The sequence below is a fragment of the Vipera berus genome (genome assembly GCF_964194415.1).
Source record: "Vipera berus genome assembly, chromosome: 6".
Taxonomy (NCBI): Eukaryota; Metazoa; Chordata; class Lepidosauria; order Squamata; family Viperidae; genus Vipera; species Vipera berus.
The window spans coordinates 78,145,732-78,173,003 of record NC_138208.1 but is presented as its reverse complement, the minus strand read 5'-3'; the positions used below and the strand labels follow the sequence as shown (position 1 = coordinate 78,173,003).

The 27,272-nt window shown below is 38.8% G+C and overlaps 2 protein-coding genes across 5 annotated transcripts; one reads left to right on the top strand and one right to left on the bottom strand.

Annotated features, from left to right (window-relative positions):
- ATP6V1E1 (ATPase H+ transporting V1 subunit E1) lies at positions 1 to 12,354 on the top strand. The gene is made up of 9 exons (XM_081331737.1): positions 1 to 214; positions 5,585 to 5,650; positions 6,377 to 6,486; positions 7,593 to 7,659; positions 8,831 to 8,920; positions 9,135 to 9,203; positions 10,574 to 10,668; positions 11,179 to 11,266; positions 11,726 to 12,354. Exons 1-9 carry the CDS (start codon positions 182 to 184, stop codon positions 11,786 to 11,788), a joined length of 681 nt encoding a protein of 226 aa, XP_081187863.1. The 5' UTR covers positions 1 to 181; the 3' UTR covers positions 11,789 to 12,354.
- Positions 10,625 to 26,795, bottom strand: SLC25A18 (solute carrier family 25 member 18). Of its 4 annotated transcripts, XR_014026983.1 has the most exons (11): positions 26,742 to 26,795; positions 24,301 to 24,408; positions 23,811 to 23,933; positions 23,248 to 23,303; positions 21,077 to 21,167; positions 20,849 to 20,967; positions 18,216 to 18,408; positions 17,291 to 17,445; positions 16,890 to 16,965; positions 15,663 to 16,041; positions 10,625 to 10,685 (listed from the first exon to the last, which is right to left on the bottom strand). XR_014026983.1 is itself a non-coding variant. In XM_081331734.1 (10 exons), the coding sequence occupies exons 2-10, from the start codon at positions 24,318 to 24,320 to the stop codon at positions 15,900 to 15,902; spliced, it is 975 nt and encodes a 324-aa protein (XP_081187860.1). In that variant the 5' UTR covers positions 24,321 to 24,408; positions 26,742 to 26,795; the 3' UTR covers positions 12,391 to 15,899. The 4 variants fall into 4 exon arrangements, 3 of the variants coding, with proteins under 3 accessions (XP_081187860.1, XP_081187862.1, XP_081187861.1); XM_081331734.1 differs by lacking the exon at positions 10,625 to 10,685 and having other exon boundaries at positions 12,391 to 16,041; XM_081331735.1 differs by lacking the exons at positions 10,625 to 10,685; positions 15,663 to 16,041 and adding an exon at positions 16,178 to 16,242.
- Between the last annotated feature and the right edge of the window lie 477 nt (positions 26,796 to 27,272).

Below are 27,272 nucleotides of genomic sequence, written 5' to 3'. Positions count from 1 at the left end.
ACGCCAGTAAATAAGGGGCGGGGCCTGGGTGACGTAGAAAGTCAGCTGCCGCAGCAGCTCCTGAGAGTGACCTGACCCGGATCTGATTGGGTCTTGTTCCCTTCAGCCTGCCGGAGTCCGGTTCGAGCGGACGCTTCTCCTTCTTGCCCTCCAGCCTCGGCTTCTTTACCCCGCGTTCATCATGGCGCTGAGCGATGCCGATGTTCAGAAGCAGGTACGGCGGGGCGGGGTCGGTCTGGGGAGTAGCCAGCCCTTAAGCGCTTCCCTCGGCCTGCTGCTCTCGGCAGCGGGGGACGCCAGGAACCGGTGAATGGGCACATAAGTCAGCGCATCCGGAAGGCGCCCCGCTTCGAGCCGGCTGGGCTCGGCTGAGAGGGCGCTGAAATCCCTCCGGAGGGCCGGAGAGTCAGTTGAGGGTGCCCGTTAGTCGAGCGCAGTTGCCGCCCGGGGAGCCCCATTGATTTGTGCTTAGATTGTAAGCCGCCCTGAGTCTTCGGAGAAGGGCGGGATATAAATGGGATTAAATAAATAAATAAATACATACATACATGCATACATACTAGCTAGCTAGCATCGTTTGGCAGCCTGAGTGCCTCGAGGTCTCTTCGGAGAAGGGCGGGATATAAATGGGATGAAAGAAAGAAAGAAAGAAAGAAAGAAAGAAAGAAAGAAAGAAAGAAAGAAAGAAAGAAAGAAAGAAAGAAAGAAAGAAAGAAAGGAAGGGCATCGTTTGGCAGCCTGAGTGCCTCGAGGTCTCTTCCGAGAAGGGCGGGATATAAATGGGATTAATTAATGAAAGAAAGAAAGAAAGAAAGAAAGAAAGAAAGAAAGAAAGAAAGAAAAGAAAGGGCATCGTTTGGCAGCCTGAGTGCCTCGAGGTCTCTTCGGAGAAGGACGGGATATAAGTGGGATGAAAGAAAGAAAGAAAGAAAGAAAGAAAGAAAGAAAGAAAGAGAGAGAGAGAAAGGGCATCATTTGGCAGCCTGAGTGCCTCAGGTCTCTTCCGAGAAGGGCAGGATATAAATGGGATTAATTAATTAATGAAAGAAAGAAAGAAAGAAGAAAGGGCATCGTTTGGCAGCCTGAGTGCCTCGAGGTCTCTTCGGAGAAGGGCGGGATATAAATGGGATGAAAGAAAGAAAGAAAGAAAGAAAGAAAGAAAGAAAGAAAGAAAGAAAGAAAGAAAGAAAGAAAGAAAGAAAGAAAGAAAGAAAGAAAGAGAAAGAAAGAAAGAAAGAAAGAAAGAAAGAAAGAAAGAAAGAAAGAAAGGGCATCGTTTGGCAGCCTGAGTGCCTCGAGGTCTCTTCCGAGAAGGGCGGGATATAAATGGGATTAATTAATGAATGAAAGAAAGAAAGAAAGAAAGAAAGAAAAGAAAGGGCATCGTTTGGCAGCCTGAGTGCCTCGAGGTCTCTTCGGAGAAGGACGGGATATAAATGGGATGAAAGAAAGAAAGAAAGAAAGAAAGAAAGAAAGAAAGAGAGAGAGAGAGAGAGAGGGCGGGCATCATTTGGCAGCCTGAGTGCCTCAGGTCTCTTCCGAGAAGGGCAGGATATAAATGGGATTAATTAATTAATGAAAGAAAGAAAGAAAGAAGAAAGGGCATCGTTTGGCAGCCTGAGTGCCTCGAGGTCTCTTCCGAGAAGGGCGGGATATAAATGGGATTAATTAAAGAAAGAAAGAAAGAAAGAGAAAGAGAGAGAAAGGGCATCGTTTGGCAGCCTGAGTGCCTCGAGGTCCCTCAGTGATTTGAGGAGAGAAAGAGAAATCCTCTGTGACAAGGGTCCGTGGAGATCCTCAGTCGCCCAGGTCGTGGTTGTCCCAAAGGTGCTTTTCAAAAGGCAGCTGGGCTTTTTTGTGTTTTTTTACTTGAAAGCTAAGGACCGACCTTCGGAGTGCTAACGATCCAGATGTCTGCAAAGAATATGAATCTTTCTATTCTCCACCATTCAGTCAGAACCAAGAAGCTTCTAGGATGAGAAGGGAAATATTTTCAAAGAAAGGGAAAAAAACAACACCAAGAAAGTCCAGTTGCCTTTTGAAAAAAACAAACACCTTTCGGGATTTTCCGCGGCAAGTTCTGCAAAAGGACAACGAGCAAAGTGGTTCTATGTCTCTTGGGTTTCATTCACTGGGATTGGCTTCTGAATAAAAAGGCACAGCGTTTCATGCATCACGCATCACGTGTGTCGTGTAATTTTTGGTTATGTTTCCACAGAAGTAAATTCACTTGTGATTCAGAAGTGATTTAAGTGTTTATTCCCAAATGTGCACAAAATTGAGAGGTGTTTTTTTTAAACATTTCTGGACACTTGTAAAAATGTGTTTTATTGTATTGTCACAAAACGCATTATCTTGAAAGTGGTTGTTGACGAGGTATATTGAGAAGAAAATAATGCAATACTAGACTTTTCTGTGCCTGTCGTGCAATATCATGCTGTTTAATTCTGCAAATTAATATAGTTGAGCAATTGCTTCTCTAGTTCCCTTCAAATAACCTTGTTAATACAGATAATTTTTCGACACACATGGAAAGTGGCTGCATTTTATTGTCATGATTGTGAATATAGAAGTTTGATGCCAAAGGGTAGTTTCCAGCATGTGACCTTGAATTAATGTCCTTGGAGAGTGAATAATTGTTTTGTAAGAAATATCCCAAGAATATCTTTTGGGCAGGGCTTGGAGAATAGATAGAATGTCAACAACTACTTGAATTCAATCCTGATTACTTTTTTTTAAAAAAAATCTGGTTTTATAACCAAAATTCTCAATGTGGAATTCTATGTGCTGTGAAGGTCTTATTGAAGATTAAAATGAAATTTTGAGATGAGGGGAAATGGAAATTGATGTTCCTGGATGGCTTAGAATGTCTTAGATTATAAGATATAAGAAATAGATAAGGTAAAGATTGCTTCTGGTAGGGATTATACTTTAATTAGAAGGGGCTTACTTGAATTCCAGTAGCAATGTATTTCACATTAAAGAGCCACCATAAGGAAAATGAATGAAAATTGATATTACATACTTTTGTCATGGAATCTGCAAAGATATGTTGTCTTGATAGCACAGGGAGAACTGTACAGATTAGTTGATCTTGCAGGTAGCTTAGACCTAAACTCTGCAATGTTTTGTACACCAAAATGGGCACCTTGAACTGGGCTTGGAAAGCAACTAGCAACCTATACAGTTGTTAGTACATAAAGATGATGGGCACTTTCACCTCATGGGTTTTGGGGCAATTTTGGACTATCAATAACTCATTCTTGTGATTAAGAAGTTTCAGAGTCAACTATATATTTGTAAACCATCCAGAGGCATGCAAGTATGATGGGTGGTTTGGAAATTTGATAAATGAATATTCCTGTAATTTTATATCTGGATTTGATGCTCAGCTGTAAGATATTTTAAATCAGGGGTCCCCAACCCCTGGCCTGTGAACTGGTACCGGGCTGCGGCATACCAGCAACTGGGCCGCACAAACAAGCAAAGCCCCATCCATGGGATGCAGACAGCACACAAACCCATATTGTCTCTGGTCCGCGGAAAAACATTTCTCCACAGAACCAGTCCCTTTTGGGCACCTCTGTTTTAAATAACAGTTTGACTTTATATGGAGGGTAATTTATACCACTTCTATATATAATGTTTGTTTGATACATAATATGACTGAAATAAGCCTTGTCCTAACAATTTACCAGGAGAGACTTAAACTGCAAGAGGGCAAGGAAGGATTCTCATATCATGGAAAGGAAGAACTGAAAAAGCTAATGATTAATGTTCACATTCATGAAAAAACAGGAAGTGCAGCTTCCACTGAACGTTTGAGGGAAGAACAAGCTTGTGAAATTCTGGCATTGTGTTTTTAAATGGTCCCATGGAAGCATTGTTTGATACCAGTGCTTATCATTACTAATGCACTGACTGGTTAAAAATTAAATAACTGTATATGTGTCACTTCATGGCATATAGAAAACAGATGGTACAAAAGGTAGCACTGTAGGAAGGAAAATATTGTTTAACATATGAATATGTCTTTAGATGCAGATAACCCTGCATATTGTTTAACTTTAACATATGAATAAACTTGAAAATTTAAGGCATAAGACAATTGCTAATTATTAAAACGTACTGAAAAAATAATGGCTTTTGCTTAATGAAGAATCCTGAGGCCATCTGCAAGAATATCACTTCTAAATTCATACTGGCAGACTATTTTTTTTATTATTGTAACTTCCCTGCCAGGTGGTGGAATTTTACATGATACAATACTGTATGTGTGGTTTGCTTGTCCTTTAAAGCTTACCTTGCTGACTGTAAATAATGCCCTTTAGAGTAAAACCAGCCTGAGGTGGGTCTGAGTTGGAATATTTCACTGAATTTTGCAGTGAGCCAGCTGATACTGGTAAAGCAATGTTCCCTAGTAGCCCATGAACTGGCCATACTTGGTTTACATGAGTATCTTCTTCCTTAGAATTGATGATGGTGTCTCTTTACGCTCACTGAGAGTTTTCTTAACCTGCACATGGAAGATTCTAAACAGATCAGGCCATTTATCCATCAAATAGTTTAGTCCTTTGAAAGCAAAACATGACACATGGAAATATTTTGTACCCGTATTATCCACAAACCACGCCAGCTTGGCACTGAAATCAATGGCAATTTAAGTATACCCGATTAGGTAATGTAATCATTACTTGCTAGTAACATTTACAATAGGATAGATATTTCCTGTTCCAAAAACATGCAGGCCTGCCTATGATGTACCAAACCAATCTAATTCACCATCTTTGTGTGACTGTAAATTTACAGTTTAGTAAATGCCACCTAGGATTGTGTAGCAGAACACAGTATGAATTTTTTTTTGGTTCCTGCCTTAATTATTTTTACAAGTAACTCAAGACAACAAATATATCCACCCCAGCTTCCTCCTTTTATTGTCCCCATAACATTGTCCCCATAGTTTTATTGTCTCCTGCTTTCTGATCTGATGCCTTAACCACTAGACCAGGGGTAGGCAACCTTGGCTCTTTTATGACTCGTGGACTTCAACTCCCAGAATTCTGGGAATTGAAGTCCACGAGTCATAAAAGAGCTAAGGTTGCCTACCCCTGCACTAGACCAAACTGGCTCTCTTTAATAGCATTCATCTTTAGGGCCCTGTTGCTGGCAAGTGGAAGCAGGCTGGTAACTAGAGCAAGTATTTCCTGCTTAAGAACTTCTCATCTCTGGAAACTGATGAATCCGTTAATTTGCAAGGTTGCATTACTGTGTATAGGGTGAATTTGGTTTCCCCTGTTCTTTTCCTATAAAGTATTAAACTATCTGCCATCCGAAGTAGTAATCCTACATCTAAAACTGTAAAGCAATATGGGGTTGGAATGCAATTTCAGTTCTTAAGCTTCTGTGAACAATCAGTACCTGTAAACTACAAAGTATCCAGGTAATAACAATTTGGTTGGTGTTGGAGAGTTTTTTTCTGATTTTATTATTTTTAAAAAATACACCGCTTGTGAACTGGGAAATTCTGTAATGTTCAGCGACTAAATGTATCTGCTAGTTTCCATGGAAAATATTTTTGTTCCAGATTAAACACATGATGGCTTTCATTGAGCAGGAAGCCAATGAAAAGGCAGAAGAAATAGATGCTAAGGTAAATGAAAAACATTTCAATGTTTCTTGTGTGTAAAATCCCAAATACCTAAATTCCTCAAATACCTAAAATTCAATTGTGCCCAGTCAGGTTATGATTAAAAAAAATTCATTTTATATAGCTAATACGTACTTAAAGCAATTATATTGCACTTCAAAATAAGTAAAGGATATTTGTTTTAAAAATTGCCATTCTGTTCTGACCTATGTATTACATACAGAATAACATCACCAAGTATTAATTCCAAACTAATATGTATGAAATTGCAATTTAATGGATTATTTTATCTTTTTTTGAAAGACAGAACTTGTTATATATCACTAATGGTAGCAATTTGAAACCAGCATTTTTTTAAAAAAAAGCATTAAAGTGTGTGACTTTATATTGCTAAACAAACTTGCTGGTATGGATTTCCTGATCTATCTTAGGATATATGAATATTGTAAAATTATTATTGGGATTTAGTCTGTTAGAACTGATTTCCATTGCTAGCACACTGTATATTTTTTAATGAATATTAATTACTATTCCATTTTTTCAGAATTCTAGTCAATATTTTAGGTCAGGGGTAGGCAACCTCGGCTCTTTTATGACTCATGGACTTCAACTCCCAGAATTCCTGAGTCCATGAGTCATAAAAGAGCCGAGGTTGCCTACCCCTGCTTTAGGTACTTCATATGACTAAATCCATGGGGGTTGCTTGAACTTAAATCTGTTTCCTTGTAGGCTGAAGAAGAATTTAACATTGAGAAAGGTCGACTTGTTCAGACACAAAGGTTGAAGATCATGGAGTACTATGAAAAGAAAGAAAAACAAATAGAACAGCAAAAGAAAATGTATGTAATGGAAGATGTCAAAGCTTATTTTAGACTGTGAACAACAAAAGAACTTGCCATGAGTTTAAACTGATTAGTAAAAGCATGCAAAGATTTGTTTATTGCTGCCCATTTCCAAAGTTTACTCATTTATATGATTTTTTTTCTTTTGCTTAAGTCATTTTTTAAAATCAGTGACTGTTAGCCAGTGATGTAGAAAATTGTTGTTGTTAGCTGCGAAGTCGTGTCCGACCCATCGCGACCCCATGGACAACGTTCCTCCAGGCCTTCCTGTCCTCTATCATCTTCTGGAGTCCATTTAGGCTCACGTCTACTGCTTCAGTGACTCCATCCAGCCACCTCATTCTCTGTCGTCCCCTTCTTCTCTTGCCCTCAACCTTTCCCAGCATTAGGCTCTTCTCCAGTGAGTCCTTCCTTCTCATTAGGTGGCCAAAGTATTTGAGTTTCAACTTCAGGATCTGGCCTTCTAAAGAGCAGTCAGGGTTGATCTCCTGTAGGACTGACCGGTTTGATCGCCTTGCAGTCCAAGGGACTTGCAGGAGTCTTCTCCAGCACCATAGTTCAAAGGCCTCAATTCTTTGGCGCTCAGCCTTTCTTATGGTCCAACTTTCACCGCCATACATTACAACTGAGGTAAATTCTTTCAAGAGACTGTTTGGATATCACTTGTATAAACAGAAAGTTTTTGTTTTATGGCTGAAGTTGATAGATTACAGACTGAGACTTTCCCACAATAAAAAATTATGAGATTTTTTCACAGCAGAAACAGTAATATTTCAGCGTACGATTTTGGTTTGCAAAGTTTCTTCATCAGCAGTATCCACTGTTGATTAAAACCAGAATGTAGAACGATCTAATGGGGGAATTAAGTGGGAATTGAGACCTTTTTAAAATAGAATAAAGAAGGAAGGCTGGCAGCAAGGTTCAAGAAAGGCTATTTCTGGTCACCATATAGTACTCCCAAGAGGCCTACTAAACCCAGGCTTTGCTGCTTGAGCATTTTGGGAGTTAGTCAAATGCTTGTGAGAATGTACGATTAGTGTCTGCTGCTTCACTATCTGAGCCTCCTTGTACTCTGTTTCATTTTTTCCCCATCTGTCTTACAGTCAGATGTCCAACCTGATGAATCAGGCAAGACTGAAGGTTCTCAAAGCAAGAGATGATCTGATTGCGGTAAGTCTGGCCACCTCTTTATATAATATTTTTTTCTCTCCATTATTTGTCTGAAAAATACACTGTAGTGTTTACCTTCCTTTGTTCTTGTAATATATCTTTCAAGAAAATATGATGTTTTATTGTGAGGGGCAGATGTGCTAGAAATGTAGGATAATGAAATGATCTCTGCATTGTTTCCTTTGTTGAAGAAGGGCAAAATCCTTAATGGAGTGTCTTTTTCATCCTATTAGTCAGATAGTGACAAACGTTTCCACTGAATAAGTATTAGATGTTGCATAAACGGAAAATTAAGGTCTGGGAATATGAACTCAGATAATCTTTGTATAGGGTAGGATTCCAGTTCTCAGCTTATATGCTTATAAATTGTACTACTTCAGGTTAGGACTTTATATGCCTTATTGCTTTACCCTTAAAACAGTTCTTTGCCTATAGTAAACATTGCTTAATGCCTCTAGTCACTCAAGTGAAGACATAGTATCGTAGTTGTAATACCAGCGCTCTTCAGTACAACCCGGTTAATTGTGTGGGGACATATTAAGATGTGCAAGTTGAAGGAAAAAGGTTAAGACCACCAAATAATCCCAGACTATGCTCTACTAGAAGCATAGTCACATAGTAATAGTCACCTGCAGGCAGTATGTAGGCTTTCTCTTTTTGAGCTTTTTTGCGTTACAGACCACTACTTAGAAAAGTAGCTGTGTGCAAAAAGGCATCATCTGGCATTGAAATCATGGCATCCATGGAATTGGGTTTGTGAAATAGAGGCATAAAGGAGAAGTTAAGTCAGTCTGCTGGATAACTTACAGTGCAATTCGAGACACATCATGAATGTACAAATAGTCTTCCCTTAATAATCCTAATTGGAACCAGAATTACTGTTGCTCGGCACAGCAGTTATTAGGCAAAACGTCATGTGATCACACTACTTAGTAACAGCAGTTCCAGTAGTCCCATATGTGGTCATTAGGTGAGGACTGCACCACAGAACCATAGTCATGTGACCTATGGTGATGAGGTTCATGCTTCTTCCATCCTAAATTCCACTGGCATCCTGGTCCCTGAGCGATGTTGCATTCATAAGTATCAATTGCAATGAAATTTCTCACTTAAGGCCGGCGGGAGAATAAGATTTTTCTGACTTGATTTTTTCCCCCCCTCTGTAATATAGGACTTGCTGATTGAAGCCAAGCAGAGATTGGCTAAAGTAGTGAAGGATACAGGCAGGTACCAGACCCTGCTGGATGGCTTAGTACTACAGGTAATGGGATCCTAGACATATGCCAGTATCACTACATGAAACTTACACTGTTTCTGTGGAGTTGTCCAACTGGATGTTAGCTATATCTGCCTTTACTGCAATACTTTTTAGTCATTTATACTGTATTTGTAAAATTGTAAGCTACAATTTGCAGGACACTTTACTGTGTTTATATTTTAAGCTACATTGAGCTTTTATGTTCTCTTTTCTAAAGGGATTTTATCAATTACTTGAGACTAGAATGTCTGTCCGTTGCAGGAAACAGGATCTTCCCTTAGTAAAGGTAAGGATTCCATGTATATTAGACAAAACAGAAATAAAATAACATTTGACCCCCCCAAAAAAATCCTTATAGCTATATCACAAAAGTTACAGAATCCCATATCCTATTGTTTCAAATTTTTGTTGAAAGAACTAAATGGAGGTGGTCCTGGGGTGATGCCCAGGCTTAATCGAAGCAGCCACACATATTGTCCCTATGTGAGGTCCTTGGTGCTCACTGAGCTTGATTATTTTCTTGCAGATGTTTTATTACCCAACTAGGTAGCATCATCAGTGCTAGTAAGGAATGGGCTTTGCTTTCAGTTTATATTGTATTTGTTCTTAGTCTCTTTGTACTTATACTTACATCCATCCACCAATTGTTGCTTATTATTGTTGCTAATATTATTATAATATTACAATATTATAATATAATATTATTATAATATTATATTATAATAATATTATATTATTCTGCTAATTAAGGAGCCTTGGTGGAGCAGTGGGCTAATGCCTCCTTAAGTAACACCAGCTGCCTGCAATGAGTGCAGGTTCGAGTCCCACCAGGCTCAGGGTTGACTCAGCCTTCCATCCTTCCGAGGTAGGTAAAATGAGGACCCAGATTGTTGGGGGCAATAAGCTGACTTTGTAATAATGCCGCTTGGGGGGGCCCCAAAGCCCTAATAAGCAGGCATATACATAGAATGAAGGCTATTGCTAAGCACATTGGTTTGTGCTTAAATTGTAAGCCGCCCTGAGTCTTTGGAGAAGGGCGGGATATAAATGGGATTAAAATAAATAAATAAAAATAATGAAAACATACTAAGAACCAGTACACAGTTCTGGTTCTCTTGGTCTCTGTAGATGTAGTGCGTGCTTCTAGCTCCCACTGGGACTTCATCAAGAATGTATGTGCTTTATCTGCAATGCGAACAGCATATGAAGAACTGAATTATATAATCTTACTCTATTAGATCAGTTCTGTCTCTCCCTGGCAATGGCATTCAGAAATGTTTCTTCAGCATTAGATGCCTGTGTTGTTTTACTAGAAATATTGATGATTCTAGGCCTGCATGGAAAGATACAAAGCAGACGTTCTTTTGCTGGCCTATAATCAATGTTTATTATTCTTATATCCCAATCCTGAAAGATCAATGAATAGTTGCTATCAAACTTTGGAATTTCCATACCAAGAGAAGTCAGGCTAGGTCTTCTGTCTGTTGACAGGAATAAAGTAAGTTAGCAGTTTCTAACTGTTGGAGCTGGGAGCATGTGGAGTGTGTGCTGAATTGATGGTAGTATAGCTTTAGATAAATTAAATCAATTGTGTACTTTTAGGAACTGGAATAGAATCAAATACTTGTTTGCATATATGTATGAATCCTGTTTCAGAATGCAGTCCAGAAGAATATTCCGGTGTACAAAACTTCCACCAAAAAAGATGTTGATGTTCAAATTGATCAGGACAATTTTCTTCCAGAAAACATGTAAGAAAGATATACAGCTAGGAAAAAATAACTTGCTGGAACTATTTAATATAGTGATGATCATTGTTTTAAATAAGGCTTGCATAAGGTAAGTTAACTTGGGATTTTCTCTTATCAAATGTAGTTTAGTGGGAATTTGCAATGTCCTGTACTTGATAGCATGGATTGGACATATGCAGTGGCCTTGTTTTTTATTTAGACTGGGAAGTTCAACCAACCTTGTAGATTGATTTGTCTTTTCTGGTCTTTATAGATTGAAACAATGATATTTAGATCCTGGGCATCCTATAGTGGTTTGAAGGCTTACTTTTATGCCATTATTTCCCCTTTTATTTTGGTTTTAATTCTCTGTGTACTTCCCAGATTCACTGAGAGATGGGGAGCTTCATAAATTGTCTTACTCCTATTTATTTAGTTATTTATTTAACAAACTTCTAGCCATCATAATCAATGACAACAAATAGTGGGAATGGTTTCATGTGCCAACTAGCATGTATTTTTCTCTTCTAGAGCTGGAGGTGTTGAAGTTTATAACAGCGATGGTAAAATTAAGGTATCTAATACTCTGGAAAGTCGCCTGGATCTCATTGCTCAGCAAGTAAGCTTAGAAATGTTTCTCTTGTATGATTGAAATGTTTTCCATTTAACTCTGTGCAATCACTCATTCAATTTTGGGTCAGCCCACAGTTTTGCTGTGGGACACCATGGGAACTTGAGTGCTAGGTCTACAACTCCATTACTACCATCAAACAACAGCCCTGGTATCAAGAAATTTACAAACCCTCCTGAGTCTTGGATTTCAACCTTTTCTCTTACGTAAGCTCTTTGCCCAAGACATAGCAATTTCTGGAAAGATTGGGAGATCTGAGGCTCGGCTCAGCTGTGATTTCTACCATAAGCATTCTTCAGTATTTAGAAGTAGATCCTATTGCCATCTTTTTATAAGTTGTATGCCTTTTAGTATACTTTTGACTGAATGACTGTTAAGCGTGTTCTAGGAATTTGCTGGGTCATCAAGGAATACTCAAAACTTTTCTTCCCCCCCCCTCCCCAACAGATGATGCCAGAGATCCGGACAGCACTTTTTGGTGCTAACAGTAACAGGAAGTTCATGGACTAAATCCCTGGAATGCTGGTGGAATTCTCTTCCATAATAGGCTGAGGGGAAATGCTGGAGCATTTCCAGTAAAACAATGTCCCTTCCCCTAAAATGTACTACTTGCTCTATTGTGTTATCTGAATATGTTTTTCAGTTAAATTATTAACTTTTGCATACTTGCTGTGCTTAGTCTGAGAGAAAGGCGGGATGAACTTTTTCCAGAGAGTAGAGGCACGGCGTCCAAAAATGAAGGCATTTGCACTGTATGATGCAGACCAATGAGAGAAATAAATTGGAGCTCTGTTGTGATTCTCCAGTATTGTTCTTTCCTTCAAAGCACACCACCAGTCTGTGCTGCTTATCTATTTTGTTCCTTTCCAAAGCTTACATTTCATGTGCCGATGACTGCAAACCCCACAACTTCACCTATCTGGTGCTTACCAGGCCGGGAAAAAAGCAAGTCATGTTAACTTGGTTAGTCCCAGAATTTTGTTCTGTATATGTGATTAAAAGTATATATACAGTATATCTATATATGTATACACACTCTCATTGTGCTGAAGTTTATTAAAATGAAAAGCATGCAATATTGTGTTTGATTTTTTTTTATCATTATAGCAGATGACAGAGGGTTACATCCACAGGTAGTTTATGAAAACAAATGCCTGGCAGCTATAGTTTGTTAGATATGGAAAGAGAATTGGGGAACCTGAGAAGTAATATAGAGTTCCTCGCTGAGTCAAAAATGTCACATTAACATTAGGAAACATCTGAAGATAAATGTTGATTAATTGGATGCTTTCTGGAAATTTGAAGAATAACCATATTTTACAAACTAACAAGCTCAAATTAAATGCTGAAATATTAGATAGAAAACAGGTGAGAGATGGTTATAGACCAGGGGTGTCAAACTGCCGGCCCGCGGGCCAGACACGTCATCCGGAAGCCGCGCCCATCCCATTGCCGGCAAAGGCAAAACCGTCACGATACGTTGTGCAACGTTATGTGACGTCGCAAGTTTGACATGTCTGATATAGACTAAATACAATGTAATCCTCTTAACTCAAATTAGGATGACTGTGTTCTGCCAGAATCACTAAGAAAACAAGACCAGGTTAAATGAGAGAGCCTTGGTGGAGCAGTGGGCTAATGCCTCCTTAAGTAACACCAGCTGCCTGCAATTAGTGCAGGTTCGCATCCCACCAGGCTCAAGGTTGACTCAGCCTTCCATCCTTCCAAGGTAGGTAAAATGAGGACCCAGATTGTTGGGGGCAATTAAGCTGACTTTGTAATAATGCCGCTTGGGGGGGGTGTGAAAGCCCTAATAAGCAGGCATATACATAGAATGAAGGCTACTGCTAAGCTTGTAAGCCGCCCTGAGTCTTCGGAGAAGGGCGGGATATAAATGGAATTAAAATAAAAATAAAAATAAAAATATCTTGTGCAAACCAGGTCATAATGTAAGCTGTAGGAATGGGTTTAAATTTATCAGTCTTAAATAGAGCCATAACAGGATTATCTCAGTGAATTGGGCAGGTTCATCTATCAAATAGACTGGGGCTATTTCTCAAAATTTGCTGTAATTTTTTGGACAGATTTAAGACTGATTGCTGCTCAGATAATAACTGTCACCAGTTTTCAAGCTACATCCCCTGAAGCAAAATTGAACTGAAAGTAGGATTAAGATCCTTGCCCCCTGAAGAGTAAGAAAATGAATGCTTCCCAGAAGGGGAGGATGAATTCAATTAAAGATATCCACTCATAGATAACCAGTCAGCTGCAAATAAGCTGACTTATTTTTAAATATTGGTACAGAGTTTCCAAAAGTTATTAAATGAAAATGAGAAAATAAGACCATGAATGTGGTAAGACCAGGAAAAATTTGGGGTGCCTTTTTGAAATCTTTTGAAGTTGAATGAAAGTTTGATAGCATTGAACTTAATGATACATTCTGATATTTTATACTTTAATAATAAATATCAAAAATTATCTCCCAAACCTTGTGGATATAGGATAATAATTTTCAAGTTATTCAATTAATTGAAATGGATTTAATTTTTGTCTATAGAAAATAATGGAATTTTGTAAAGTTTGAGGTGTTACATATTAAAATTCCTTAATTTAACTTTATGAGTCTGATAAAATGACAGTTACTCCAAATCTGAAACATATTTTTGAGGGGGATCTTACATTTTTAAAATAGACTGACAGATATAGTGACAAATTTTAGTGAAGAGAACCCCAGGTTTCCTTTAAAATATGTCTTTCTTATGGAGAAACAGGTTTTAATTTTTCAGGTATTCAGCCTTATCAGTGGGCTTATATTTTGATCTACATCTCTCTTCATGGAATTTAAATCATTTTTTTAAGTCTGCTATATGTATAAACTACGAAGTGAATATTAGTCTCCTTTCCTACCCAATCTTTTACAGAGACTGATTTGACCCTAGCTTTATCCCCCAATCAGTTGTCTCTTCTGTTTTAAAGGTTGCTTGAGGAGTAAGCTTAACTTTGATCCCAATTCTGGGATAACTCCAGTTTGAAAACTTGAAATAAGCATGTTTTTAACCATTCATAGACAAAAACAAAATGGCATTAATGCTCTGGATCATCTTATTTTTAATGTCCTTTTAAAAAAATGGCGGTGCTGCAGAAAGAATTTCTGTCTAATATTGGGGAATGACAATCTGTGCGATTAAAACTTCTACTAACTATACAATTTGGACTAGGCGCAAATAAAGGGTATAAAGTCCATGCATGCAATCATAAAAAGGCATAAAAATATAAACACTTGTTCAAGTCAAATGTGGTTCCTGGTAACCACATAAATATAAACACATAGTTTTTCTCAGCAACAATATTGAAATGTTTTCCCATTGCTTTCTTACAGGATGTTTTTCTAACTTCCAATCTAGCCGAAAGCTCCTCTCTTTGGTGGGGAGAGGGATATCATCCACAATTGGCCAGGAACTGATTAGGGGTAGCAATGATGGCCTATATCAGGGGTGTCAAACTGCCGGCCCGTGGGCCGGATGCATCACATGGAAGCCGTGCCTACCCCAGCTCTGGCAAGGGAGAAAAAGCTGCAATACGTCATGTGACACGGCAAGTTTGACATCCCTGGCCTAGATGTATCCTTGGAGAAACCTAAGAAAAATACCATAGACGCAGTCTTGGATTATTCTGAAAGCAGGTACTGTTGTCAGAAGCCTGTAGCGGGTTCCATTTTTTCATGGAGGGTCTAATTTTGGAGGCTGTTTGTGGAGCCCCTTTAGGCTCGCAACGATAGTGCCTGTTTGCGGAATACTGTAGCACAAGGTTGCCTCGAGACAGCTTCTACAGGAAAGCTGATCCTCGGATCATGTCAGCTGGGCTGCCTCTGCAAAAAACAGATACCTTGGGTGCTGCTGGGCCCTGGAGCTGGCTGAGGAGCAGGCCGAGTCCTGCAAGTTCCTTGGGTGGCTGAGTGAAAAGAAGGCCTTGGATTACAAGGTCTCCCAGCCCCTGCGTGTCGGTAGCCATCTTAGGTCCCTTTAGGTGAGTGGCTGGGTTAGAAGCGGGCTAAGGCCTGCAGGGATCCCAAGCAGCAGGAGGACCTGGGCCTGCACTGGGTCTCCCCCAGCCCTGAGATAGCCCCTGCTCAGCTTAACGACTCACACATTCATTTAATGGCCACATCAATGCAGATTGTGGGAGTTGTTAAGCAAGGGCATCTCACTTAGCAGCTGTCAGCATTTGCAACTGTACTGGGCAGGCCCCACTATGGTCTTAAGTTGAAAACTATTTGTATTGTGTTGGTTATTACCTCAGTTGTTTTTACAGAAACACTAGTTTTCAAGTACGCTTTCAGTCAAAGAATTCTCTATCAGGTGTAATTAATCCAATGAAGATTTACCCAGAATATGTGTATTTAGAAGCAGAACATCTCTAGTCTAGCTTGCTGAAAGTCATCTTCTGAATAGAAGAAGAAGCAATGGTGAACACTGGGATTGGTATTCCTTCTAGGCCATCTTCTTGGATGGTGGTTTATGATCCACAAAAAATGCTCACAAGAAGGTTCTGTAGGTTTTCAAGTGATTGTTTGGTATTTGTGCAAATTTAATCCAGAGTCTCCTTCAATTGCAAGATGGTGTTATTGGAAAAAGTGCATGATCCATTCTCCAATGCCAATGAAATAGACTCCTTGGGCTATGCCAAAGAGGGGAGCTATCACCAACGCACGACATCCTGCTCCTTTCATGAAAGCGGAAGGACCCTCATGAATCCAGATCTTCCTGTAGGTGAGGCACACAAAGAGATAATTTCAGTAAACATACCCTGAGTAGCAGCTGTTGCTATCGGTAACAGAAATGCATCAAAACATGAGCGCTTTTCATACTTCAAAAAAATATTTAGAAGTATTCTGGAACCCACAGCAGCACATGTGCAGCACTTCTCTTTAAACAACTGTATCTGTGAATCTGAAAAAAGTGAATCTGAAAAAAAAGAGGCATCTTTTAAAATGAGTTAACTCGTTAAATCAGTCCTGTCTTTGTAAAGGCTCCCACGGAAGTCTGAAAAGTGCAGTGAACACATTGAAGGGATATCATTGCTTTCGCTCCTATGCATTCCAAAAGTGCCCCACCATTTTTGCAGAAACTAATTTTCATGAATTTCTATCATAGTCTTGCTTTTGCAGGCAACCCATAAAGGTAACAGTTGGGATTTGAGGCATGGAAGATGAAATATCTGTTGTTTAGGGAATGGCATTAGAGTTTTAAGTGCAGCACAGAACTATCTTTGGAAACATGCCACCCCCACCCCCAAATAAATGTAAACTCAAGTGCAAACTCAAGAACATTTGTATGAATTGTACAGTTTAAAAAAACATACCTTTGTCAGTTAACTTTTGGTCAAATGGTATTGAGTGACTGCTCACACCCACTCGCAACCATTTTGTGACTGAGCAAGCAATTCCTCCCCAACAGCACATCCACAGCTTACTTGCTAAATTTCCAATGTATCCACCAATCCAGGCTAGTTGGGGTTTCCAGCCTTGGTGTGTGGGGAATATTTTTCAGTGATCAAGTGTTTAATGTTTAACTAATGGTTCACAGAAAAGGAATATTTAACTCTTGTTTACCTAGCACAATCAATGATTCCATTGTAGGTATCTTCTCCCAGTCCTTTCTGCAGAGTTTGGATGCGAGTTTTTAGAACTGTAACAAACAGGTTTGTTAAATCTATGCAAAGAAATGTGATTTAAAGATTTACACGTCTTTATAGATATTGCAGAGGAATATCTTCAAGACTCATATTTTATTATTTACCCACTTGTTTTTTTTTCCTGACAAGAAGCTGCCCAATAAAATAAAACTGGAAAAATGCTTATCTCTGATTAGAGATTTACTACAGTAGCAAGTATGTGGTGTTTTCTGCCTGAAACTGCCCCAAACTGTTTTAGTTTTAGATATACTAGCTGCTAGTTATTTGTGATAGGATGAAGATAAGCCTTTTTTTACAGTAGCATCATCTAATACTCACCATCTAATGGTGTTACTGCAACTGCAGCCAGAGATCCCGCCATACAGCCAGACAGAAACGAATGAAAGAAAGATGCTCTTTCTTCAGAGGTCTTTTGTCCCAACTTGTTAAGGTTGGCAAAGAGTGGAAAATAAATGATGGAAAAAGGGACATCCCTATTGAGAGTAGAAGTAGAATATTTCAGGTAAGCCTTGGAGATATTTCCATATTTCTCACTGAAGCAAGTTGCTAATTTTACTTCATTAGTAACTCAAGAAATTATGACTAACTTTACATTTATGAAATGTAATTTCCAAGCCACTCATATAGCAATCTTCTCATGTACGTTTTATAGACAAGCTTGAAAATCAGACTTGATGCCATTTGATTTTACCAAAACTTTTGAAATACATAAACATCACCATAAAGTCCTGTAGTAATGGGCTATGCAGGACTGAGAGACTACTGAAAAATTTAATTAAGGCATTTGGGCATCTTTGCAGAAAAAAGGAAGCATAATAAACTACCCAAATAGTCAATTGTGAAAAAAGGTCCAAAGCCCATGTAAAATTCTACAGTACCAGAGTACATGATCCAGTTTCATGCATAAATTTAATTCCCATTATCCAAACCAGTTCTCTAATAGCCAGTTGTAGGGACACTGACCCCAATTCTGAAGTCAATGGGAATGTTTTTAAGTGTAAAAGATTATACAGTAAAAAGTACTGAATCCAGTAATTTTTAGATCTAAACCACAGGTGTCAAACTGCCGGCCTGCTGGCCTGATGCGTCATCCAGAAGCCACGCCCACCCCATTGCCGGCAATGGCAAAACCGTCCCGATACGTTGCGCAATGTCAAGTGACGTCGCGAATTTGACATGTCTGATCTAGACCATTAGATGTTGCTACCATAGAACTTATAGAAAAGGACATTCCACTTTTCACCTGAGTAGGGTGGCCCCAAGCCCTTTATACAGGCCTGCTATACCCTGGGAGCGCAGCAGTTCACTTGCAATCCTAGTGGCGGAAGGTCGTTTAGGGGCCGCTTCAGTTCCAGTGGTGTAAGGCTGTCCTTGTGGCAGATGAGAAGAGGCAGCAGCTGTTTTCTCCAGCCCTAGAGCCTTCTGCTGATGAGCAGCTGAAAGACAGAAAGACTCTTTTGTGCGTGTGTGTTTATATAGTTTTTGTGTGCGTCTGATATATATATATATATGTTTTATATATATATATATAATTAATATATATATAATTTATTTTATCCCAGGCTCTGGTTTGGCTCCGAGTTTGTGGTCTGGCTTTGTGTTCATAGCGTGCGTCAGTTTGCTTTGTGTGGGGGTCGGGAGGGGGTGCAGCAGCTGGAGATGCCGCCGTGGTTTGGCTTCTGGACCGCAGACCGCAAACTCGGAGCCAAACCAGAGCCCGGGATGTTACACCACAGCCTTCTGCTCAGGACATTACATCACAGAACTCAGGAGGTTACAATACTAAAGTTCGGGATGTCACAACACAGCCAACCACCCAGGATGTTGCAGCCCAGAACCCAGGATATCACTACACTAGAGCTCAGGATGTCATCACACAGCCCATCACCCAAGTCGTTACAACACAAAAGACAAATGGGCACACAGCCAACACCTCAGCCACACAGGATGTTACAAAATATTTATAGAGAGTCGGCAGCTCCGATCACACTTTGCTCGCACAAGCACGAAGCTGAAGACACCAGCCTGAAGATGATGAGTGGGGCCTCATCGAAACGTCGCCAAGACACTCTCAATTTTACACGGGAAAAGACCCAAATACGCCAAGACCTACATACCTGTACCCGTGAAAATCTACAAATACACATACACACACACACACACACACACACACACACACACACATATATATATATATATATATATATATATATATATAGAGAGAGAGAGAGAGAGAGAGAGAGAGTGAGTGTCTTGAGCCTGAGGGCTAGATTTTTAGAAGCTGTGGGTCTTATACAAGCAGATCTTCAACACTTCATAGGTAAAAATAAGGAACTCGTAATATAAAATCTTGGTTGAGCTAAACACAATTCTTGCTGAGATCCATGCATTTCCCCAGCAATAATATAAAAGTGGTTTCTGATTTTTTAAAAATCTCCCAGTCTAATCTACAGTTAAAATAATTTCTTAGTGGTGTTTTGTTCATGTACTAAGCACTTGACTCTACTTAGCTTCCAAAGCCAAGTAAGTTCAATCAGCTGCTACCATTTCTTCAGGCAGTTGTATATTCCTACTAAGCTTCGTTATTCATTGCTCAATCCACTGGTCTATTTGTCTCAAACTATATTAATTTGTTGAAAATTTAAAGACAGATGTTTTTCTAACAGTAGCTAAAACAAACATCATGTCTGACAATATCTCATTTAGGATCAATTAGAACAGGGGTCCCCAACCCTCAGGCCACAGCCCACTACTGGTCGGTGAGCTCTTCAGAATCAGGCCACCTGAAGTGGGGCGAGCAAGCACGTGTATCCCTACTTGTATGAGCAGTGGGCGAGTGCATGCTCACACGCTTGCTCACAGCTCATGCAGAACCATCCCCTCTCCCCCCCCCCCACCGGTCTGCAAAGCCGGAAAGGTTGGGGAACTCTGAGTTAGACTTCACCTGCAGATGTGAAATGGGAAGCTGTGCTCCATATAAAACAGGGTGCCCTCCAGCTGTGTTGGACTCCAGTTCCCAGAACCCCTAACCAAGATGGGAAAGGTTGATGCAGAGTCTCTGTTTTTATCACATGTATCACTTATACGTGCATGTACTAAAAACAGCTGTACCTTCCTTGGGATTTCACTTCAATAATCCAGTAGAAAGAAATGAGCACTGGGAAACAGCCTTTCCCAAACTGCTGCCCTCTAGATGTGTTTGACTGCAAGTCCCATCTTCCACACTAAGATGAGCCCTCATCATTGGCATCTGATTATAGCGTATAACCTTTTGATCTCTCCAGAAGTAACTCTGTAAATGTACTGCTCCGAGGAGCCTTCTGTGCATTAAAAATGGCAGAAGGCAGTGTTTGCATTTGTAATGATGAAGCTCTTTAGAGCTTGGTGAATGAGTCATTTTACCACTGGTAGGAAAATGCTTCACTCTCCCTCCTAGCTTTGGGTTTAGGTCAGATTTTATCGCCCTGCCCACAGAGGTTTGGCTACAGCAGCATCATAATGAGATGTTTTAATTTTCCTAGTTTTAAGCATAACCGAGGGATAAATGCATGCTTTACATCTCCCTCCATAGCAGCCATTTTTTCTCTCCTTGGAATTCAAAGAGCAAGTGCAAAGCAACATATATTAGAAACATGAAATGGGACCAAGGTGTCAAATGGCTGCTGTTTTTTTTTCCATTCTCTTATTTATTGCCCAGCTAGGAAAGTGACCTGGTTTTGCTCACTTTTTAATTTGTATTTTGTGGCTGGCAGATAAGAATATAAGAACTATCCTAGCAAATATGAACACTTATCTATGCAGCAAGTTGTTTTGCTACAAAGTGAAGCCAAATTGGTTTTTTTTAACCTTTACAGTTTATAGCATTGAGGTGCTCACCTAGCCGCCCAGCATCCTGTAGCTGAATTTTCAACATTTCCATCGGGGTTGTGACCACCACCTGGCATGTCCCAGCTCCGCAGCCAGCCAGCATTTCCCTGGCCAAGGACAATTCTTTTCTGTTGAGAATAGCACAAATGTACAGGGCCAGTTCAAAAGTGCAGATGGAAATGGTGCTCAGACTGGAGCAAGATTATAAGCAGAGAACAAACGTTCTTTTCCCCATACCCATCCACGGAGAGCAACTGTCGGAAGAAATCATTGGCTGCCAACTTGATCGCCTTTTCAGGAGTGACAAGAGTGAGGTTTACAGCAGCCCCTTGGAGAGAACAAAACAGGCAATAAGGAGCCTTGACGATGAGTTTGCTGGCTCATCCCTACTCCAACAGGAAATGCTGATCACTCTCTTGCACACAAAGATTCACAAAAGCAATAATGTTTAAATCGTACAAGTTTCAATTATTCCTGGATCTATATTATTATTATTATTATTATTATTATTATTATTATTATTATTATTATTATTATTATTATTAATTTATTAATTTAATTTGTATACCGCCCTTCTCCCGAAGGACTCAGGGCGGTGAACAGGGCAATACATAAAAACAAGATACAAAAATTAAAAATTATTAAAAAGTAATTAAACAGTGCCCGTAATAAATTAATACAGATTAAAAATTAAAATCACCTGTCTTTGTATATTCCAATCTTAAATAAACATTCCACCAGGACAATAATAAACCAAATGCAACACTAAATATCACCTAGTCGAAAACATTAAGTCTCTGAGTCTAACTCAACTCCTGACGTTTTCCATGTAGTTTTCTTCCCAACAATACAAAAATACCATTGTCTTGCCTTTCTGAGTTTCCAGTGTGGCCTACACTGCTAGGATTTCCTGGTAGTCTCTCATCCAAATACTAACTAAATCTAACCCTTAGGTCAGGGGTCTTCAAACTTGGCCATTTTATGACTTGTGGATTTCAACTCCCAGAATTCCTCAGCCAGGCATGCTGGCTGAGGAATTCTGGGAGTTGAAGTCCACAAGTCATAAAAGGGCCAGGTTTGAAGACCCCTGCCTCAGGTTTTGAGATCACCCAAACATAAGTACATAAGTGTTATCCTCTCAGGGCTTCAGGAAAAAAAAATCTCTTAAAAAAACCACAAAAACCACAATTATATAATTTTTAAAAAAGTCCCTCAGCATGTCCAGATTTTTTTCAAATTCAGTCACGAAGAATGTGTACCGTAAGAAAAGTCCATTCTTTAAATATGTTAAACTTAATATGTGCTTTTATGTGGATTAGCTATATTGAGTGGCTAAGTAGGGTTAAGAGCAGAAGAGAGCTTGAGCATTCCTGTTTGATGCTTGTGAGCTTTTTGAATGCAGCTGGTTTGGCACTGTGAGATACAAGATAGCCTGTTGGCCTTATCCAACAAGCTTCTCAGGACCAAACACCTCCCTTACCTTTCTGAAAATGTTGCCCAAGTTGATTTTAGAGATCATAGGAAACCTTCTCATCACTCAGGTCTCACACCACACAATTATTCCCTTCTTTGCTGCCCCAAGGGTACTCTAAAACAGTGAAGTCTAAAGAGGACTGTTTCAGATGATGGTCCACATGCTCTAAAGACTAATGCAGGGGTCCCCAACCCCTGGGCCGTGGACCACTACCGGGCTGTGAAATGCCAGCAACCGGTCCGCACAAACAATCAAAGCCCCATCCATGGGATTCAGGCAGCACACATAACTACGCCCCCTCCGGTCCGTGGAAAAACCTTTCTCCATGGAATCAGTCCCTGGTGCTCAAAAGGTTGGGGACCTCTGGACTAATGCATTCAAGTTTTTATGAAAGTGATGAAGAGATTTAAAAAAGAAAGACTGTGAATGGCATACTGCCAGTTTTCAGAATATAATTTCACAACTGACAGATGGTGGCCATCCTAATGCCAGAACAATAAGCCAGAAACTTCCAAGGAGATATTGTTTGGGAAACTAACTCTTGAACTGTATAGCATTTGCCTCAGAGTAAACATTTAATAGAACAATGCAGCATATATATTTATAGTATATAATATTAAAAAAATTATTTGTGGCTATCTCGAAACTATCTTTAGCTACTATACTGGAGTTGACAACCTGAAAGCTTTCAAATGTTCTTGAACTAAAGCTTGCAAAAATTCACCAGATGAGCTGGAATTGATAGGGATTTTTTTTAAAAAAAAACATTCTATATGTTACTTTTAAATTCCTCTGTGCAATGTTAGTCTTTCTAATTTTCAACCTTCATATGCATTTTTTCAAATCATGTTTTACTTTACATTGAGACATTGCAAACAACAAATGATTAAAATTTCAGAACAAAGTAAGACCCTTCCATTTCTGTAGGAATTACCTCTATAAATGCCAAAGAACCCTTCTGAGCGTATTGTCTTCACCAAACAATCCTGCCTAGAATATGAGAGGGAGAAACTATTATAAAAACTATTTCAAAGTTGCAGGTCCATATTTGTAATTATTTCTTGCACAGGCCTTGCTCCCTGTTCTTCCACGATGTTTCTCCTTAGGTCACCAAGACAGTTGAAAAGCTCAATTATATTCAGCTTTTAGTAAATATGCAGCAGGATTCTTTTTCGCTATTGATTTTATTTCTGAATGATGGTAACACTATATCATTGACTCTCAGTTAACTGAGTAATTTAATTGAATTCAGTTAATTAATGTAATTTTCCCCATCAACTCTAGCATGTTTCCCGACCTTGTGCTTTTCAGAATTGCTTGGTCTGCAACATACATGTTAGAAATTTTGAGAGCTATTAATATATTAAAAACATTATAGGTAAAAGAAAGAAAACAGACTTTTGAGCCATATTCAATGGCGCTGGGAGATGCATCAATAGAATATATATCAATTCCTTTCAGCTCAAAGCTTAATATTTTGTACCATCACTCACGCACATGCCTGTGTAGACAGCTTGTCCTTGCTGATTCTGGAGACGGGTTTTGGCCAAATCAATGGGGAACACACAAGTTACTCCCACAAGGCCAGCTATACCTCCATTAATTAATTTTGCTGGAAGGCTGGAAAGAAAAAGGAGATAGTTACCAACATTTGTTTGAAGAAAAAAAAAGAATGATTCAAATCCCAGGCTTCTTCTGTGGTGTCCTTGGAGGTATACCTTACAGGTTTAATGGTGGTACAGTAAAAACAGATCCTGCAACCTAGATAATAGTGTGGTTGGGAGAATGTTGGACAAAGCAATTTCAATCATTGTAGTTATTATTAATTTCTACTGTTAGGAAATGCAGAGTAGATTGTGAACCCTCTGCTCTCCTCCAGTTAAATTTTGTTCTTATGTTCAACAACTTATTTTTCTCAATCATGACAAGCATCGTATAAACAGAATCACTGACCTTTGAAAACCAAATACAAAAAGGTACTACTGACCTGATCTTCTTGCTTGTCATTTTTCTTGGGGTGGTGGTGGCTGCAGCTACTACTGACCCAGGAAATCCTTTGACATTAAGGAACACTTTCTTTGTTGTCTTTATTTAGCTGGAGACAGAAAACAATTACTCTTTCTTCATTGGATAACCAACCACACAGATCAAAAATAAAATAGATGTTCATAATTCAATCAAGTGCAGGGGATTTTTAGGGAAGTTTGAATAACTTTGGTTCTTTTCTCCCTTTCTTTCCCCTAAAAAGCCAGTTTATACTAGATACTTTCCCTGTCTCCTAATGACCTTCCCTCACGCTTACATCTGAATACACCTGAGGTCTATGGAGCTGAAAAATAAGTGCTCAGTAACATTAGAACAAAATGAATTGTAGGATCTTCAGTGAGTTTACTCAAGGTAAAGTCAACTGAGCTTCTGCTCTGCAAGAGGGATGCAAACACCAAAAATTTCAAGGAGTTACAAATTTACTAACATCTGGCTCCACACCATGAACAGAAAACTCCGATCCGGAGAATGTTGAAAAAAAAACATCGCAGGGAACCTCAGACCACTGTACAACTTCTTTGTGGAGGGAAGGGAAGAGAAGGGAAGGGGATAAACATCCATCTTGAAAAAGGGGAGAAGGTTTGCAAATATTACTCAAGCATGGGTTTTACCTACCATGGTAGTAATGTGAAAGTAAGAATTAGAACAGCTAAAATATTTGTAGTTTGTGATTTTAAAAAAAAGACCAAATCATTTTAAATTATCTGGATCTATCCTTTTCCACATTTCTAAAGTAACTGGAATTAATAACCTGGAGCACACTCCACTCTAACCCATGCTAAGTTTTGGCTAATGTGTTCTGTACCTCCAGACTTTGCATTTATTTTACCACATTTATAGTCCAGTGTATTATTTAGGTAATTATAGTTTTAAGCATGGCTGACATCTGAACTGAGATAGTGACAGTGTTAATATTTGTAAATTATGATTTAAACTATGGTCTATTCACCATAGTTGACTGAAAGACCAACTCTTGTGTAATCAAGATTTAAGTATTTGTTAAAATAACTAGGCTAAATAATTTTGTGTAGGCAACATGTTTTTGTACTTTTCCCTTTTTTTACAAATGCAAAGGTAGAAAATGTGGTTTATTAAATAAATCATAAACAGCTGGATTTACAAACATTCAGTCAAAAACCATGATTTCTAAGCCATAATGGTGGAGTTCTATAAAACATATTAAGCTAGAATCAAGCAACCTACCATAAATGGGTGGAAAAATCTATGCAATCTCTGTTGCATTCTCTGAAACCAACCAGTGTGCTAAATGTAGAGTTGAATAAGTCTTTTTGTTTCAGCCAGGAAATAGCATCAAAAGAAAATGATGGTATTTTTCTGCTTTCAACTGGATATAGGACAAATAAACTCACCCTGGGTATATTTATAAACTTTACTATGTTGTTCAGTCATTATATATTTTTTTTCCAGCAGCCATGCAAAGTGTATAGTACAACATACACAATGAATCATGCAGCAGAAAAGATGTCACCAATAGTTTTACGATTAGTCATAATTCTTACGTAAGCATTTTTATATAAGCTTTGAAACTGCAATACTAGCACTGAAAAGGTGAATTTGCATGATGCATTATTGAAGTTTGAAACTTTCAGATCAGTTTATCTCTATGTAACGGTGCAAAAAAATACATAGCCAGGCCTCATATACATTAGTTGTGGCAAGATTTTCTTTACATATTTTGAGTGGTAATGTCAAAGCTACAAAAAGTACTAAAATATAGCTACTCAATTAAACAACATCAAAAGTACATCTGGAATATAAACTTTAAAAAATAGAAATATCATAAACCATTCCTGAGAAATTGACCTTATTTCTCAAAACCACATCCTTTTTCCTCTACTGTAAAAAAAAAGTATTCAAACATCAAAAATCATAAATTAAGTATCCACTGCACTAATCAGATATAAAAACATCCTAACTTTTTGGAAGCTGTAATTATTAGCTGCTGGCCACTTATTCACATGCATTTCCTCATCTATAGAATACTTCAAAATAAAACAGTTTCAGCATTTGTTTGGTGGAATAATTACAACCATTAGTGTCCATACGGTGCTTTATAGAGCACAAATGCAAGTTTTAATTTAATAATACACATCAGACACAAAACTTTAGAAACTACACGAGGCTTTGGAAATAATTATTCTTGTTAAGAGTGTTAGAAATAAATGGCTATAAACTACTTCCTTTAAACTGACTCTCCCTTTCCACATATACTAATTAGCAATCTCACTAGTTTGAGTAGCTCATTCTCCTCCAAATTCATTTGCACAAATGCCATGGATTTGTAGATCGCTTTGGGAATGATAAATGCTGAAATATTTTATGAGTGAAATGTGTAGAAGTCAGAAAGGTTGGTAAACTTACCTTCCTTATTTTCAAGCAGTTGGGTTCCTCCCTTCCTCCTCTCTCATTTTTAAGCATCTGACTCACATCTGGAATCCTTAAAAAACAACCTCTTATGCCTGTTTTAAGGGACTGTCCACAAATTCCCAATAATATTATCACAATGTACATAGCATTTTTTCCCCTTTCTGGTTGTTCATCTTGTCTTTTTTAGGTCCAGCAAAACTAACAAATTCCAGCTCAAGCGTTTTCCATTGGATGAGGACAATTTTAAACAAACACTATGCATTCCAGTTATTTAGTCAAGCTCTAATTTCTCAAGCAAGGTGGTATCGATTGATAACAGTATATTCCATTAATGTGGTATCATGTGATGGGCTGCACATCCAAGGTTGACTCAGCCTTCCATCCTTCCGAGTTAGGTAAAATGAGGACCCAGATTGTTGGGGGCAATAAGCTGACTTTGTAATAATGCCGCTTGGGGGGCGAAAGCCCTAATAAGCAGGCATATACATAGAATGAAGGCTATTGCTAAGCACATTGATTTGTGCT